Source organism: Amphiura filiformis, chromosome 4 (genome assembly GCF_039555335.1).
Source record: "Amphiura filiformis chromosome 4, Afil_fr2py, whole genome shotgun sequence".
NCBI lineage: Eukaryota > Metazoa > Echinodermata > Ophiuroidea > Amphilepidida > Amphiuridae > Amphiura > Amphiura filiformis.
This window is the reverse complement of record NC_092631.1, coordinates 19,325,469-19,343,703: the sequence shown is the minus strand read 5'-3', so window position 1 is coordinate 19,343,703 and position 18,235 is coordinate 19,325,469. Positions and strand designations below refer to the sequence as shown.

At 37.1% G+C, this 18,235-nt stretch overlaps 1 protein-coding gene across 2 annotated transcripts in view; it reads right to left on the bottom strand.

The window, feature by feature from the left end:
- Window positions 1-8,548: 8,548 nt before the first annotated feature.
- Window positions 8,549-18,235, bottom strand: part of LOC140150647 (galectin-3-binding protein B-like) — an 89,800-nt gene continuing 80,113 nt past the window's right edge. The window contains exons 4-6 of one of the 2 annotated variants that reach the window (XR_011858828.1): window positions 15,905-16,210; window positions 8,972-10,003; window positions 8,549-8,926 (exon numbers count right to left, since the gene is read on the bottom strand). Coding sequence is in view for 1 of the 2 variants with exons in the window: in XM_072172714.1 (XP_072028815.1) it covers window positions 9,981-10,003; window positions 15,905-16,210 (329 nt within the window). In the remaining variant the exon portion in view is untranslated. Of the gene's footprint in view, window positions 10,004-15,904; window positions 16,211-18,235 lie in introns of both variants that reach the window. The other variant, XM_072172714.1, reaches the window with a different exon arrangement.

Below are 18,235 nucleotides of genomic sequence, written 5' to 3'. Positions count from 1 at the left end.
AAAAACGAAAGAACTATAGAGTACGGAAGTGATGACGTCACAGAAAACGTTTTTTTTTTTCATTTCAGCGTTTTGAATACCATGTATCGGTGGAGCATGATGAAAAAAATACACAGTCCAAATTTGGTGCGAATCGGATCATGAGGGCCTGAGATGAATACCTAATTAGCCCCACTGAAATCAGTGTAAATTGGCCTGGTTCCAAACAGTTATGAATCAGGCCAATTTACACTGATTTCAATGGGGCTAATTAGGTATTCATGCGGCCATATCTCGGGCCCTCATGATCCGATTGCCACCAAATTTGGACTGTGGATGTTTTTCATCATGTTCTACTGAAATATGGTCATGAAAATGCTGAAATGCAAAAAGAAAATTTTATGACGTCACACTTCGGTACTCTATTGAAATGTTCAGGGTACAACAGAAAGAGTCATCGGTACCTCTTCGGGCACCGATAGCGCTACCGGACCAAATAAAATGTGGTGCCTCAAAGGGGTAGGGGAAATCTCGGATGCACAAATTGGGCAGCCAGGTATTGGAAAAAATATTAGGTTTCTGATGTTACATGGTTAGGCCTATAACTGAGCATTCTGGTATGAAAAACCCAACAACATTAGTCTTTAAATTGGGCACCCGAGTATATTGGATATAGTTAACATTGACCTGAGGTTACACATCATTGGGCACTCGGGTATTGGATTTATAACATTAATCTCTGATGTTATGTTTCATTGATTGGGCACACATGTATCGTTAAGACAATATTAATCTCTGATGTTACGCATAATTGGGCACCCCGGTACTGGAAAGACAATATTGATCTTTCATTTTATATATAATTGGTAACCAGGTATTGGAAAGAAAATATTAATCTCTGGCATCGAGGTATTGGAAAGACAACTTTGCACATAGTTGCACATCCAGGTATTTAGTAAAACCAAAAAAAACCCCAAAAAAAACCCATTAATCTTTTATACGTATATAGTCAGTAATATTGTTTTTTATTGTATCTGTAAATGAAATGAGGAGGAGAATATAAGTGGACATTTTCAGAAAGAAAACGATGTAAGGAATCCAACTAGCATAACAGATTCTTGCAAAAATTAACAGTTTTTGAGAAAATCTCAAAATTTGATTTTACTTTACTGACTCAAGGAAGGTATACGGACTATACACGAATCCGACGGGAGCTATTTCTACTCCTCAACCGTGGGTGGCGCTGTTGCGCCATGCCGGCATAGACATACCACCTAGACCTATTACTGCCCATCCCTTACCACAGCGGGAGGTGAAGCCCCGTATCCAAGGTGATATTGACGGATTGACGGGGTTACTAGGCGCGGAGAAATATTGCGTACATTCTGACGCGCTCGTTTGCGTGGTTACTGCGCGGTTATCGCCCGCGTCAAATGCATCATGTTCCGTAGACGCGAACACGTCTGCTTATTTGCGTCTGGGTTGCGTCCTTGTCAAAATTGTTGCTATGTAGTGTTGACTTCACTACGCGAAGCAAAGTCATAGGTCTAGGTACTTGTTTGTCTGGGCATGCCGGGGGCCATTTCGCGCTTGATTCAAGTTCACGTGCACGCTGTATGTTCACCTTTCATCTGTTTTAAGCTATTTTAATCCCGATTTTAATCAGGTTAATACTACAATTTTTTCATGATTAGGTCTACCTTATTTTGAGGAGCTGTGGTCGGAACATTTTTGAGCATTTAGACCTACAATTATATTGATGCTCAACTTTAGGCCTGGTATGCTAGGCCTTGGGCCTGACTAGTCATTTATTTTTGGTTGGTAGGCCTACTCGGCATTGACACGGGTAGCCGACCCTAGCATAACTCGCCGGCTCTCACAACCGATATTGGCATGTTGGTAGTGTTATTTTAGACAATCCAAGGTTTAACTTCAAGTCAGGGATCGGGATCTAGAGGTGGGATTCATTCATGATTTATCAATAAACGATCGAAGCATATACTCGGGCCCATGGGCCTACAATAAAAAACGTAACACGTTTTGTGAGAGCAAAGCAGGGTTCGTATGGGTCATGGAATTTTGCTTTTTCATTTTCCAGACCTGCAAAGTCATGGAATTCAGAAAATCTCTTGAAAGTCATGGAAAGTCATGGAATTTCACAATTTGCTCCCACTAAAAAGTTTCTCTGATTAATAATATTATTTTAAACCATCAATGGTAATTAAATTAGCTTTTTCATTTAATACCCTTTTCCGATTTTTTAAAAATCCATTCCGATTGTTAGGCCTACTTTCTAAATCGGAAAGTAAAATCACGCATTTACCGGCCAGCACCTGCTGGATAAATTATGCACAGAAATTATGCCACTTGCCCACTATTCCGCCGTCTGAAGGTATATATTTAGTTAACTATTTAGCTATTTTGGTGCAAAATAATAGGCCTACAAGATGATTTCCGACATCGTTTTCGTTCCGACTTTCAGATCATGCATGAATGCACATTAATTTTTTTTATTTAATAGGCCTTATAGGCCCTACCTAAAAGATGATTTCCGAAATAATACTTCTGACTTGAGATGGTTCATGCACATTAATATTTTTTATTCAGTAGACCTATCTAGGGCCTAACTGCTATACACATGCTATGTCGTCTGAAGGTATATGGGCAATTCCGTATGAGAGAGAGCAAATTCCAATTGGTGAAAATAGTTAATATCTCCAAAAACACTGGTGCCACAATATTACAAATTTGGTATGAAATGAACAAGAACAATATCTTTAACTTGATGCGTATTGCAGTTATATTGAAATATGTTTACTACTCAGTACTGATTTTTTTCAAAAGACATGATTTTCTTCCCAAAATTTTGTTTTTGAAAATGTAAACATACATGTTACATTCCGTTACCGTGGAATTGCCCATTTAGTAAAACTAAATTTATTTAGCTCTATAATAGGCCTACAAGATGATATCCGACATCGTTTTCTTTCCGACTTTCGGATCATGCATGCACATTATTATTTTTTTTATTTAATAGACCTATAGAATGATCACCGATATAGTTAACGTCCGACTTTCAGATGGTTCATGCACATTCACATTAATATTTTATTAACTATCTAACTATTACACGTACATGCTTTGTTATCTGAAGGTATTTAGTTAACTATTTAGCTCTATTGGTGCAAAATAATAGGCCTAAGATGATTTCCGACATCGTTTTCGTTTCGACTTTCAGATCATGCACGCACTTTTTTTTATGTTTTTTTTATTTAACATGTATAGACCTACAAGATGATTTCCGAAATAATTTGTCACATGATCAAGGGGAATGAGTCGGATGTCGCTAATATGGTTTTTGAGATATTGGCAAAAACAATGTTCAAATTCTTTTGTTTTATCATTGTTTTTAGCCATTGATAAATTGCTCATAACTCGGTAACCAGACGTCCGATTTTGATGGAGTTTGCATCAAAATATAGTATTAATTTGTAAACAGCTAGAAAATGATGCAAAAACTTCTGATTGAAAATTGCCGACAAGTGACTCATCCCCCTGATGATGTCACATTTACTTCATCAGACTTTCAGATGGTTCATGCACATACTTTTTATTAATTATCTAACCCGGGCTATCTAACTGCTACACATGCTTTGTCGTCTGAAGGTATTTAGTTAGCTCTATATTGGTGCAAAGTAATAGGCCTACAAGATAATTTCCGACATTAATATTAACCATGCATAGACAACTGGTATACATGTACATATCCAGTAGAGTTTTCTAATTAACATTAGCACTAGGTTTTTTCTTTTTTTGTTGTTGAAAACATGCCCTAACAAAACCCGATGTTAGGCCTAAAGCTTCTGGTGGGTGGTCCACCTGAATCAATGAATTGTTAGTTTATGCATAGGTCATGTAGGCCTAATAAAGCCAGTGCAAAAGTTTTAAAAATGCTTCGTGCATAGTTGAATATGGGAACGTGGACATTTTAAAGTGTTGTAACTTGAAAATGGAGCTTCTTTGAAAATTGTTTTGAAAAAAATAAATGCCAATTGCTATTGTCATTTTTTCAAATGTGAAGGTGGTTGAATCAAAGCATATTTTGAAAGTAGAGTGCCCCTTAGCATGGTTAGGGTTTTGAAGTACACAAATAGTACAATTGTATGAAAATGGTTGGTGCATTATATACCAGAGAAAGTCATGGAATTCTTTAATTAAAGTCATGGGAAGTCATGGATGTTTTTGCTCATGAAGTGTAAGAACCCTGCAAAGATTTGTGCCGTCCGGACTTTTTCAAAAATCAGTGAGGGAGTCCCTTATTATTTGTTATTTATATGTTGTTTTTCTGTGTAAAATTGCACTTGCAAAGGCTTTGGCAACACATCATAAAAACGGGGAGGCCCCTAATATTTTTTGTTATTTCCCCAAAGCCCTAGGCCTACCCCTAGCTTGAAGAGAGTGTTTGCAATATACCGGTACATGTTTATAAATGGTAAGCAAGAACTTCTAAACATGTCTTTTCATTGCAACAATTTTAGAAACAAAGAAAGGGACCAAAGAAGAAAAATAACAAAAATATTTGAAAATCTTCAAAAATCGGGCGGGGACGTTATTTATTTTCAATTGGCCTCATCGGGAAGTAGGCCTATCGCATCGGACTTTCAATTCGTCGCCGAAGAAAATCGTCAGTCAAAGACCGATAATTTTCTTGTTCTTTTGTCGCTTCTTAATTAAAAGCATTCATCATTTGCATTTTTTTAAGTTTAAAACTCTACTTCTGATGAAAATTTTGCGATATTTTATACTACTTAAAAGTTAAAACTATTTTCAATACACCTGTAGGCCTATCCGGTTCTTTAAATCAGGGCTAAGCGACCGCTGCTTTTTAACACTTTTCATACGGATGAAATAAGCTTTTGTTTACAATATTTAGGCCTACGCTACGGCGAAAAAAGATGCATAAATTCACTTTTTTGACAAGTAAATTACCTTGAAATTCTTGTTTTGGCCAGTCTCGAACATCATCTGCCTAAGCAGCCATGGCAATTTGATGATGGTGACAGTGAAGTGAACTTAGAGAAGCATATCCAAAGTATTGTTGTTGTTTGCCTATGCTATGCTGCACAAATGGCCCCCGTAATGGCCCCCTGTAATGGCGGCGATGTAAGAGGGCGCCCTTTCGAGAGTGCGCCATAGACATACCAACCTAGACCTATGACTGCCCATCCCTGACCGTGGCAGTATAATTAAAGACAGAGATAAATGCAATTTATCGCGTCTGATGTCACTGTCAATTACGATCCTTGATTGGTTTACACAGGTTAATCAGCGCGTAAAAGGAAGGCCGATCTATCTGGTGCTGATCGGAGAAAAGGAATAGCAGCAAATGGCGAAAAATTTCGTACTTTTACAAGGCAAAAAGCAGCTTTTCTAGGCATTGTGGACATGGTGCATTCACCAAAGAAAGTTTCCTACTATAAAGACCTAACTTTTGAGATGGTTTGCATGTCGAAAGGTGCAAAATTAACAATATTATAAGCGTTCATGTCTGGAGAGAAAGACGCGCTCGTTTGCGTGATTGTTGCGCCATTATCGCTCGCGTCAAATGCAATATGTTCCATGGACGCGAACATATCTGCTTGCTTGCGTCCGGGTATGAGTCCTTGTCAAAGTCGTTGCTAAGCAGTGTCGGCTTCACTACGCGAACCAAAGTCATAGGTCTAGGTTCTTGTTTGTCTGGGGAGTGCGCGGTCGGATTCGTCTATAGTATGACTGGACACCCAGGTATTGGAAAGAAAACATTATTCTCTGATGCTACACATAATTGGGCAACCGGGTATTGGAAAAATAACATTAATCTCATGTTACAATTGCGCTCCGAGATTTCGGAAATACAACATTAATCTTTGATAGTATACATAATTGGGCACCCAGTTATTGGAATGTAGGGCCTAACACTAGACTCTTCTGTTATACATAAGGCTAATGAAAGTCAATTCCCAGTTTCCCGTTACATTATTTTTCATGACTGTGTAGGTGACCATTTCATTATTCATTATTCATTATTTTATACCATTTCATTATTGCATCTGTTACAGGTGTAAACCAATAACTACCCATGTATACATGTGATAAATCACAGTTTGTAGTTTACAGATGTAGTTTACAACCACATGAAGGTGATTGTACAACTATTATCAAAAGTTTCACAATATTTTTTACGGGATGAGATCAGAGCAGATCAAAAAGTGCAGGACAGAGAATTGAGTAGGTATTCATTAATAATTCATTATTAACCATATACCATGCTCCTATTGCAAAGAAAATCCCTGAAAATCAACAGAAAGAGATTTATGATATATTTAAAACCACAATTATTTATTTGTATGTTAAAGTTTGTTAGAAATCAACATTTTATTCAAAATAATGAATTATTTGGCCAGCAAATTGTTTTGAGCGGAGTAGGGTAACGGGAAACTGGGAATCAACTTTCATTAGCCTAATTGGGCACCCGGGTATTGGAAAGACAACATTAATCAACGATATTGGTATAAAATTGGATCGATTGAGCCCATATTTATTGGACGAACTATGAGTTTTAAAATATTTTAAAACTCATAGCGAGACCAATAAAAATTATCATTATTATGTTTTGGATCCAATATTTGGATCAATCAAAATATAACAATGCACATAATTGGGCAACCAGGTATTGTTACAATTGGGCACCCGGCTATTGGAAAGACACATGTCGCACATTATTGGCAAATGGGTATTTGCAAAATAACATTTATCTCTGATGTTCATGAAAGTTCATCTGTGTTGGTATAAATCATGATTTTGATTTAAACTTTTGATTAATTCCAGTTCAAACTCGCAGGAGTCTATGAGTCTGTTATCAGGTCAAAGGTCAAAAAGATCACGAACTGATATACAGTCACTCACTCGCTGATGAAAGATGGAGTTCCATCTGAAAATTCCGAGGTAGGAATTAATTCCTTGTGTTTGGATGAAAGGTTTATATCAAAATCATGATTTATCTCTGATGCTACACATAATCAGGAACCCAGGTATTGGAGAGACAACATTAATCTCTGATTTCATACATGATTGGGCATCCAGGTATTGGAAACACAACATTTGCCTCTGATATAACGCATAATTGGGCACCCGGCTGATGGAAAGACATAATTGGGCACCCGGGTATTGAAAAAACAACAATAATCTATTTTGTTACGTTTAATTGGGTGACCAGGTTTTGCAAAGTCAATATTTATCGTTGATGGTACGTTTAAGGGCTGGGGTATGAACGTTTGGACAGTATTTATTTTGGGACATTAGAGCACATCAGACATATCGAATTGCATTCTGAATACGAAGAATGTCATTCTGATATCAAATAATTTTGATTTTTGAAATTCGCAATTTAATACACATTTTATGGCAAATCATTAAAATTGATATTTTGATATTTAACAGTACTTGAGTAAACTTTAGAAATCTGATGATTTATACTTCAAGTGTATGTAGGTGGGATGAAAAGCCGACGATCAATTGAAAATTTTGACCTTTCGTATTGAAAATATGGATTTTTTTCCCAAAAAGACCAAAAAATTTTTTTGGTCTTTTTGGGAAAAAAATCCATATTTTCAATATGAAAGGTCAAAACTTTCAATTGACCGTCGGCTTTTCCTCCCTGCTACATACACTTTAAGAATATAACATTAGATTTATATAATTTACTTTGAGGACTGTTATATATCAAAATTTGAAAAATATCAAATTTTTATAATTTGTCATAAAATTTGTATTATATTGTGATTTTCAAAAATGAAAATTATTTGATATCAGAAAGACATGCTTCGTATTCAGAATGCAATTCGATAGGTCTGAGGTAGGCCTACTCTCATGTCCCACAAAAAATACTGTCGAAACGCAATAAACGCTCATTTTAGATCCCTATTGGGCACACACATTTGAAAAAACCCTCAATAAACAGTAGTCTCAGATGTCACACATTGTGCACCTACAATCTTGGAAAAAAGTACTTGGAACGCTTGGCACACTCTGCCGTAAATTCCGTCCAGAATTTCTTATGATCATGGAAATGACGTATATTGTGCTTGGGAACAAGCATGACTTCTACAACAATGATTTACCCTTCCCCTCCCCATCAATCAATGTTGGACACATTGGGAATCCGCTGAAGACATTGGCATTTCTCAACATTGCATGGGGGAAAGGGGGTAACAGTTTTCCGTTATTTACACGCAAGTGTTCTTTCCAAGATTGTAGGTATATGAGAAACACAACATTAGTCTCTGATGTTACAGAGAACTGGGCACCCGGGTGAGTGTCTGATGTTACACATAATGGGACACTCAGATATTGGAAAAACCAAATTTCCTGATGTTACACATAATTGGGGACTTGAGTGTTAAAAAAAAACATACGACATCTGTCTGTGATGTTACGTATAAATGGAATCAAGGTTTCATCAATCGTTTTGTCTGGTCCCTAAGAGCTGCAAACTGCACACAATTTAAATAAACAGGCTCCTGACGCATGATGGTTTCATATTCATAGTTTTAATTCTACAAGAATCTCTTATTTTTTCCAATGAATTTTAATGACTGAAACAGAGTGTAAGCTTTGTCTATTATTCATGAAGGGCTTAAACGCGTGACGAACAATCAAAGCCTTAATGTACGATCTTTTTTCAGAATATACCTTTATTTTTTTTCAAGACCGATTTTTTTGACATATTTGTAATACTTACACATGTTCCAACTTAAATCTATGAGCAAACTGTCAAATTCGCCCTATTTGTAGGAAAACGGGATGATTTTCTGTTGGTCCGACATATTATCATAATTTTTAGATTATGATAATATGTCGGAACGATCGTAAATCGTAGTCTCCTACGAAGCCAGTATGGTTACGCTCCCTCCACATGTGGAGGGAGCGTAACCAAACTGGCTGCGTTGGAGACTAACTATGAGGCCGCACTCGCCGTCCTAATCCAAATAGTGCGAGATATTTCGAGTGATAGAGGTGAATTTTATAATGTTTCTTTTCAAATTCCCAAAGTCCAAATGTATTGGGAACTTTCATAATGATTGCATTTCGGAAGAAAAAAAGAAAAATATAAAAATTTAAAAAGTTCGTACATTAAGGCTTTAAGTTGTGGTTTAATATGATTAGATTTCTGTCTGTATGCCCCGGTGTACGTGACCCTTAAATGGTCACATACAGGAATCGCACGTGTATGTATATAGTTCGGCTCTAAGAGGGTTTAAAGAATATACCATTCTGAAGTCATAAGCAAAAGGATCAGAGGTCAAACTTTTGGAGCATAGGGGTCAACAACTGAAAAAGTGTTCCGATTTCAACGAAACTGGTCTCAAATTGTTCGTCATATAAATATTATGTTAGAAAATGAATAGTTAGTACCGTCTGAAATATTACATTCACAAAGTAGGTCATGGTTGTATGGGGCTTGACCTATTTTGCCATATTTCCTCTGTAACGAAGTATTCTAGACAGTGCGAACTAATTTTGATCAAATTTTACATGGCGAACAATTTGAGATCAATTTGACTGAAATCGGCATTTTTTATTTTTTGACTCCTACAGGCCCTGGAATTTGATCTTTTTCTCATAACTTGAGAACGGTCGAACGTTGTAGACAGTTTAATCTATAATTTTTTTAATTCCTTAAGATCATGAGAGGAATACCTTGGTGTGGTTTTTAACCGAAATTTACCAACGTTGAAATTGGTTACCCTTTAAATCCAAAATCCGTCCAAAACACCCAAGACACCAGTTGTAAAACAAGCACCAACAATATTTGAAATCCTCATTTAATTTTGTTCAAGAAAAACCTTGGTGCCAATATTGCACCCAAAATTATAGTTCCAAGTGTACTAATAGGTTACTAAGAAAAACAGGTCCTACTCGTCGGACTAGTCCGTGGTTCTACCGTGACACGTCATTCCCCTCTACAGTATATGCTCCCCATCCTCTGCAATTTAAATATAATAGTAATATTGTATTATAATGAAAACTTATGAAGCGCCAATATCCACATTATAAAGATACTCATGGCGCTATAAAAATTAAGACGATCAATCAAAACATATTATATTGGATGGATAAAATATAACTATAAGGCCACACGTCACTGGGGAAAATGTCCAATGTTGGTAAAAACGGCAAAAGTTTGTTAACTTTTTATATATAAAGTAGGCCTAGTTGTTGAAAGATCGCTGCCTTAGGTTGTCAGGCACTATTATGCAAATCAAATTTCTGTATGTCAACTTTGTGGTCATAGCAAACATGGTGACGCTACACTGCAAAAAAAAAGTGTTCTGAATTAGAACACTAAAAATTGTAACACTTATTGAACATATAAAAGTGTACGGTACTGATTGTGAACACCAAGTGTTCCAGACTTTAACACAACAGTATAATTTGTGAACACGTGTGTTCACCTTTTGAACACTTGATGTTAACATATTGTCGTCATTTTGTGAACATGGTGTGTTCATGTTTTGAACACCTAATGTTAAAACTTTGAACACAAAGTGTTCCAAATCCTAACACATTTACATGTTCAATGCCATGTAACACTTTAAGAACACATTTACATGTTCAAAATCAAATGTGTTCAGCTTTAGAACACTTGTGATCTAATCATTTAGAACACTTGTGTTCTAATCTTTGAACACTGAGTTGTGTTCACAAATGTCATACACTTAGTGTTCAAGTCTGGAACATATGACACTTAGGCCTACATGTTCAATAAGTGTTACAAAAAGGGATGCAATACGCCTACACAAAGCAAAGTACAATGGGTCAATGTATAAATGTACACCTTTGTCCAAAATTTAATTGTAGGGTACCTGCAGGTAATATGGGACCATTAAGGACGTTTAGCTTATGTGCATAAAAACTACAGAAGATATGCCCAAAAGAGATTGTTATGATGAACAACCTGTCCTTTAAGATTAATAATACAGGCAATGTTATCTTGTTTTTATGTTTGTTTGGACGCTATGACGTCAAAATGACGTCATCGTCAAGTGTCCCATATTACCTGCATGTGCAGGTAATATAGGACACTGTGTTATCTCTATGGTGAAAATCAAAATGTTCAGAAAATCACTCTTTTGTTCTAAAAACATTTTTGTTACATGATTTTGAATGTTAAATTTTCTAAATAGTTTTGCTTTTCGCATTGACAATGCACACAATTTCCTATGTGTCCCATATTACCTGCACCCATTCAGTTGAAAATCAGAGAAAATAATCATTTATAAAAGGAAAGTGCCACTTTTCAGTGGAATTTTACCTGCTGATAAGCTTAACCCATCACCTAAAGATCATAAAAAGTGACAAATGCACCCTCAGTACCAGAGTATTTGGATACACGCTCATAAAATGTGGCGTCATTGATTTTATATCAGGCCAAAAAAACGACGTAAATTTTTGGGCAATTTCACTCTTTTTGGCATTGATTTCCAAGAGTTTGATACACAGACTCCAAAACTGCATTTCTAGAAGCACAATTGGTGTCTCTAAACACTTAACAAATCAACTTAAAGTGTGTACCTTCTCTAAGCTACTTTTGGTTAAAATGAAAACAGGTGTCCCATATTACCTGCTGTCCCATATTACCTGCAGCTACCCTAACAACAGACTCAGTAGTAAATTACAGCAAACCTAGGGCTAGGCCTATGCATGTTTGACTAGTGCAACATCGCAATTACATCTATTCCATCAGGCATGCCATGGCATGAAATCGACCCGCATACTGACACACTCGTCAGAGGTTTAGGCCTACAGTATAATTCACATTAGGCCTATATCAAATTGCAGATTTGCACACTGTCTGACCATGTGACTATTGCATGGTCATGATTGATAAGCTTACTGCGCATTCATTAAAATGCATATGCACTATATAAAACCACGCAATACAAAAACGATGAATTTACATGTTTAGTCTCGTTGTTCTATGATATGTGGAGAACACGTTCGATATATTTTTTTTTAAATAAAATGGTATTTTGTGGGTAAAATCTCACCTCCAAATCCCCGTCCAAATCGCGGTTTCTCACTCCGATGACATCGTCTGTTCTATTATACGGCGCAACGACGCATGCGTGGCCCAGCACGTGGTAAATATAGCCTACATGCATACAGTGTTCAAAACGAACACATTACATGTTCATTCAGTGTAAAAGTTGTGAACACCTTTATGGGCGTGCACCCAGAGTTATTTGGAGTGTACGGTATAGGCCTAAATTTCAATATTCGACGTAAGCCTACCCCTATAATAGGCCTATTTTCAGGTATTTTCTATAAACCGTAAAATGTTCAATGTTCTTTCATTCCGTGCAAGCTGCAGGCCTGTGTAAAATAAAATGAGAACAACTGATGATCTCCATGAATAATAGTAACCAATTATAAAAATGTTTTTACAATTAGGCGAGCATTTTATGCTATATGCCTATTAATAGTATTGTGAAAATTGTAGATTAAACATACAGTGTTCATTTTATGAACATTTAGTGAATGATCAAACACCATGTGTTTAAAAGTTTCCTCTGACGTTATGTTACGAACACTAAGCATTACAAAATTGAATGCAGTATGTCAAATAGGCCTATTTGTCGAATTTGAACAGGTGGTGTTCTAATGCTGAACATTTCAAACACTATGTGTTAAAAGTTTCCTCTGACATTATCTTACGAACACTAAGCATTCTAAAATTGAATACAGTATGTCAACATTTGAACAGGTGGTGTTCTAATGCTGAACACTTCAAACACTATGTGTTTAAAAGTTTCCTCTGACGTTATGTTACGAACACTAATAAGCATTATGGTTACGAACACCAAGCATTATGAAATTGAATACAGTGTGTCAAATTTTGCACAGGTGGTGTTCTACTGTTGAACACTTTTTTTTGCAGTGTACCTTTTGACGAATGGGAGTCATAGGACCAAAAAGGGTATGTATTTCCGTGAGACAGGCCCCAAACGAGGTCAAAATTTGAAGGAAAATAATGACATTTTGTGAATTTTAGAGAAATTTGTTCAAAATTATTGAAAAAGGTGAAGGGGTCTTTTGCTAACAGGAAAGCAAAAATGGGTGTCATTAGATGAGAGGGAGTTGAATGGAGGTAACGATCCGGCCAGCGGTGCTCGTTCTACTACTGCAGGCATGACACCGGCAGGAAGATCTACGCCGCAATCGTCCATCAAGCTCAAATTTGGAAAAATTTGAATATTTTTAGCTCCAAAGCCTATAATTTGGCTCAATTTTAGTTCACAGACCCCCAAAAATGTTTGAAATTTCAGTTCATCAAGCCCTATTTTGCCCCAAAATCAGTTCTTAGTTCTCAAAATTCGGCGCTTCGCGCCGCACACCCATATCAAAATTTAAGTTGAGTGCCCCCCCCGGGGGTGGAGACGGCGACGGAGGTGCACGAGAGCAAGTTGCCGGCACTAATTCATTCTCACCAAGCGAACAATACAATGCATCTGATATTTTCTGCTTTTTTGCATCATTTGGTCGACCAATATAAGTCCTGATGCTGGCTTCGTTTGTGTGTCCCGACACGTTGCAGATATCCCTTGCTGCGAACCCACATTCATCAAGCCTAGTGATGCAAGTCGCTCTTAAACTATGATTTGTGTAACGCCTCGAAAGACCTGCAGCTAATGAAATCTTAGACATGAAATTGCCTAGAGTTTTCTCACCTACTGGTGCATTTCTATACCATGGCTTTCCTCTACTTTCTGATCTAGACCGGACCGGTGCCTGGAATAATGTGTTGTTGTCTGGATGGAGCTGGATGCCACCGGACAACGTTCTGTTTTGGTTTCATACATTCTTCCACCATCAACGCGACTCTTCATGCTGTTACCTCGTATCTTTTAGTCATCTCATCCTTGCACTGATAGACGTAACGCTTGCCGTTGGCATCCGTAGCAATGGCAAAGTGGTCTTTTTCCAGCTTTCTCAGGTTCTCGCGTCCTCGGCGACAGATGAAAACATCAACTCAAACCATACTTTATTTTGCAACAATCCGGCGTGTCTATATCAAAACTCCCGATTCAGATTCATAAAGTTTTGTCATGTCATCTGCATCGATCGGTACGTAGTGTGTCGTGTCTCCTAGACCTTCCCTCTTCAACTTTGCTTGATTTGCCGCAAATGCCAGGTTTGCTTGAGCGAAAACTGGTTCAGATATAATATTAACTGCTAATCCTTTCATTTTGAGGTGTCGATTCAAGCCAGCTCGTATGTTTATCAAGCTCCCGGTTTTGTATTCCTTTCCATCAGCTCGCCGAACTTCGATATAAAACTTTCTCAATTGTATCTGCCAACTGCTGCTTGCTCCACTGCTCGAAATTCGTGTCGAGGTTTCTAGCCTGCAAATAATCCCTGAAAATGTTCACTTGACCAGCAGTGCTTCTCTGAGTGTTTTTGCTATCTTTCTGTTGGATTATATCGTTTAGTTCTTGGCTATTTACTTCAGGAAAGCGATCACACGCTTCGTCCTCCGTCGCCGCCTCCGCCATCTTTTTTTGCAGACGATTGATTGATCACAAATCTTTGCAAGTCGTCTCGATAAATTAGTCTCGTTTGCACAATTTATGGTCCCCATACGATCGGTTCTAAAAATACGTATATTGGCGCGAAATTTAAAATTTAAAACGTTCGCGCTAAAAAATTGGGTTTTTTTTTTTAAAGCGTCCAAGTGTGTGAAAAAATCGGACGCTTCAGCTCTGTACAAAGTATAGGGACTAAGATTCTGAAAACATAATAATGCAATATATTGGTCAAACTATATGTTTTTTTAGGAAATGCACCAAATTTAGCACAGATGTAGAACTTACAACGCTGAACAATTCTTAATTTGGGATTAAGTGAAAATTTTTCAATATGAGTTCAGATATTTTGGTTGAAAAATGTACTTTTATGTAATTGTTACCATAATTTTTACCCAAAAATTTCACTATACAGAGGATATAACTTGCTAAAAATGTCTTGTTTCCCCTAAATAGTGCTGCAGCTGTAGAACCGGGCTATCCTCATGCCCCAATATCTGGGTGGTCTTAGTTAACTTCAGTTTTGTACGTTGACTCTTCAGATCAACTGCAATGCATGTAGGGATAGCACTTATTGCTTGAGAGGATCGTTGCCAATATCTGCTCACAATTATATCCTACCCGGGATCCTACCTATTTAATTAGATACTGATAAAATAGGCGATTCTGATACTAGTACATTTTTGACAAAAAAATTCGACTTAGTGGCACCCCGAGGTCAGCTCATGCAGCGATACAGAACTTTATCAAAAATAATAATACCACTCTAAATATCTACCCAAATGAATACCAGTGGCGGAGATCTCTTTTTGACGGGGGGGGTATAGTGAATCCAGGATCTTTTAGCGACAGAAAAAATTATCAGTTTATGGTAAAAATATGGCAAACATAAAATAGTGAAATATAGTGCAAAAGTGGAACAAATTCGAGCGAAGAGCGCAAAAACGTGCACTTTTAAGGTTAATTTGGTCAGAAACCTATGGCGTCAACATTGGGAGGGGGATGATCGTATGGACCACCCTTATCAACATATGGGGGATTTATCCCCACCCATCTCGAGATTTACGCCTATAATGAATAGTCGTCTGAAGCTGAAGCTGAGTGACAGTTAATCAGATATTCATGCGCCTAAAAAGCACTGCGCTAGTCCGCATGTTTGACCCACTGTCCTAGTTTCATTTTCGGATTGACTCGCCTCTGAGTATAGGAATTTTGTGTTGTCGAGCTACCGGCATGATGGACTAGCAACTTGTCGGACTATCGGCGTGTCGGACTTAGCGGTGCAACCCGTTGGTACTTACCTAACCAGCATTTCACCCCTTGGTACTCCCTTGAAACGTAAGGACACTCATAACCAAGACTGCATTCATTTATTCCGCTTTCTGACCCTGCACATTTTAATGATACACTATCTAGCCAATTTTGTCTAGTTCCCTCGTCATAGAGAACCGTGACCTCACCATGAGGATATCCAAGTTGTTTGCAAATTACCGGTGCTGCATTATAGTCCAAATCGTGCGCGCACACCTTAACCCAAGTTCCATTGTGATATACTTCCACTCTGCCTTCATGTAAATAATATTTCAAATCGCTGACAAAGCGGACGGCTGAAAGAGTTCCAAAATAAGACTTGTAAGCATGGAAAGGAACTTAATTTAATAACTGTAAATGTGAGATGTTTGAGGAAAAAGAAGAAAAGATCCTCGGCATTTAAATGGTTAAAAACTCTGATATAGCTTTCATTTCAAAAGAGTGATACTAATAATTGGAAATGTGAATGGGGTGAGCAAATTTATATGGTGCATGATACAGTACATGTTAAGGGTCTATTGATTCTACTATCTCTAACTTTGAAGGTAAAGTTCTTGAGGTTATCAAAGGTGATAATAAAATATATATTTGTGTTAAAATTGAAGTTAATAATATGAAATATAATTTGTTGACTGAATAATAAAAATGAAAAGTTTGTTTTTTTTTTTTTTTATTCAAAATTTCAATGAACATGGCATAGAAGGTCCCAATATTCTTGGTGGAGATTTTAAAATAGATTTGGACGAAACATGTATTTCTAAGATAAGAGACTAGTTAAAGACATATCTCAGAAGTCATAATTTTAAAGATGCATGGCGTTTGAAAACCCCAAATGGCAAACTTTTACATGGCAATGACGTGATCCAATATGTAAATCAACCCGAAACTATTGGTTCGTACCAATCTTGTTAGTGTAATTGATAGTCAGATAATCACACCGCAAAGCACTGATCATCTGAGAAGTTAAGGATGAAATCAAAACTCGACCGCCGGTTGACTACTGGTTACCGGCGGTTGAACCGCGTTCCATTGTTTAGAACAATGGAAACCGGCTCCAACCGGACGGAACCGCCCGGAACCGGCGGTCAACTGCCGGTCGAGTTTTGATTTCATCCCTAAGTTTGAATTATGTATACATGTCATGTTTACACACGAACATTGTAAGGCAACATTTAGAGGTTATTTGGAGTGCATTGTGAAAAATCTAAACATTTTGCCTACGGCACCGAGGAATATCCAAAGCAAAATGTTTAGATTTTTCACAATGCCCGACATATTGTTATTCATTCATGAGGTTAATAACTGCATTGGTAATATGTCGAGCATTTTGAAAAAAACAAAAAACCATTTTGCTTTTGGACCTCGGAATATCCCTCGGGGCTACCGTACACCCCTCGAGATATTCCCCGGATCCATAATATGTTTAGATTTTTCACAATGCCCTCAAAATGACCGATGCGCAGTTACATTAACCTCTCAATATTGTCTTTCATCAGTGATGTGAACAAGTTTAACATATTGCATAAATAATTAAAGCTGTCAATCTTAAGTTTCTTATTATTCAACCACTATGCATCAATGTGAAGGCAAATCAAACGTTATATTCAAATTAAGATTTGATTTAAATCTGGTCAACCAGACATACCGTAAAATGGGGTAACTTTGGGCACTTTTCAGAGTTTTTAAACCACTGCTTCCAAACAAAACCAATTATATTTCTAATTAACTCTTTTTTGTGACATTAGGGTTCCTTCTACACCTTGAAGTTGAAAAAGATTTTTAACAATTTTGTAAGGGTGCCCTAGGGGTTCAAAATGACTTGACCCCGCCTTTTGGGCAACTTTGGTCACAGTATTACATTCCATGAAGGAAAAAAAATATAAAAAATTGATCTTCGCTGAATATGGGCAAGTTTTTTTTTTTTATGACATTTGACACCTTGCAAAATTAATCAAACACACATCCTTGCTAACAAATATCGATTTTATTTTTCTGAAAAATGTAAAAAATGCTGATTTTTGGTCAAAATCCGCTTTTTTCGTAAATTTCAAGGAAATTACACATGAGCGACTATTATTTCTTCCAAACATATTTCTTAACAAATTGACACCAAATATGACTAAAAACAATATTGCTGTACGAAAATATGACCATTAAAAAAAATATATTTGACCGACCAAAGTTACCCCGCTGACCGAAGTTACCCCATTTTACGGTACCTATTTTTGACGGACGAACTGACGTTGCGACTGAAACCTTCAGTCTTCAGCTGGGTTGTGATGCAAATGACCTTGAGTACCGGACACTTCCGGTATTGATGA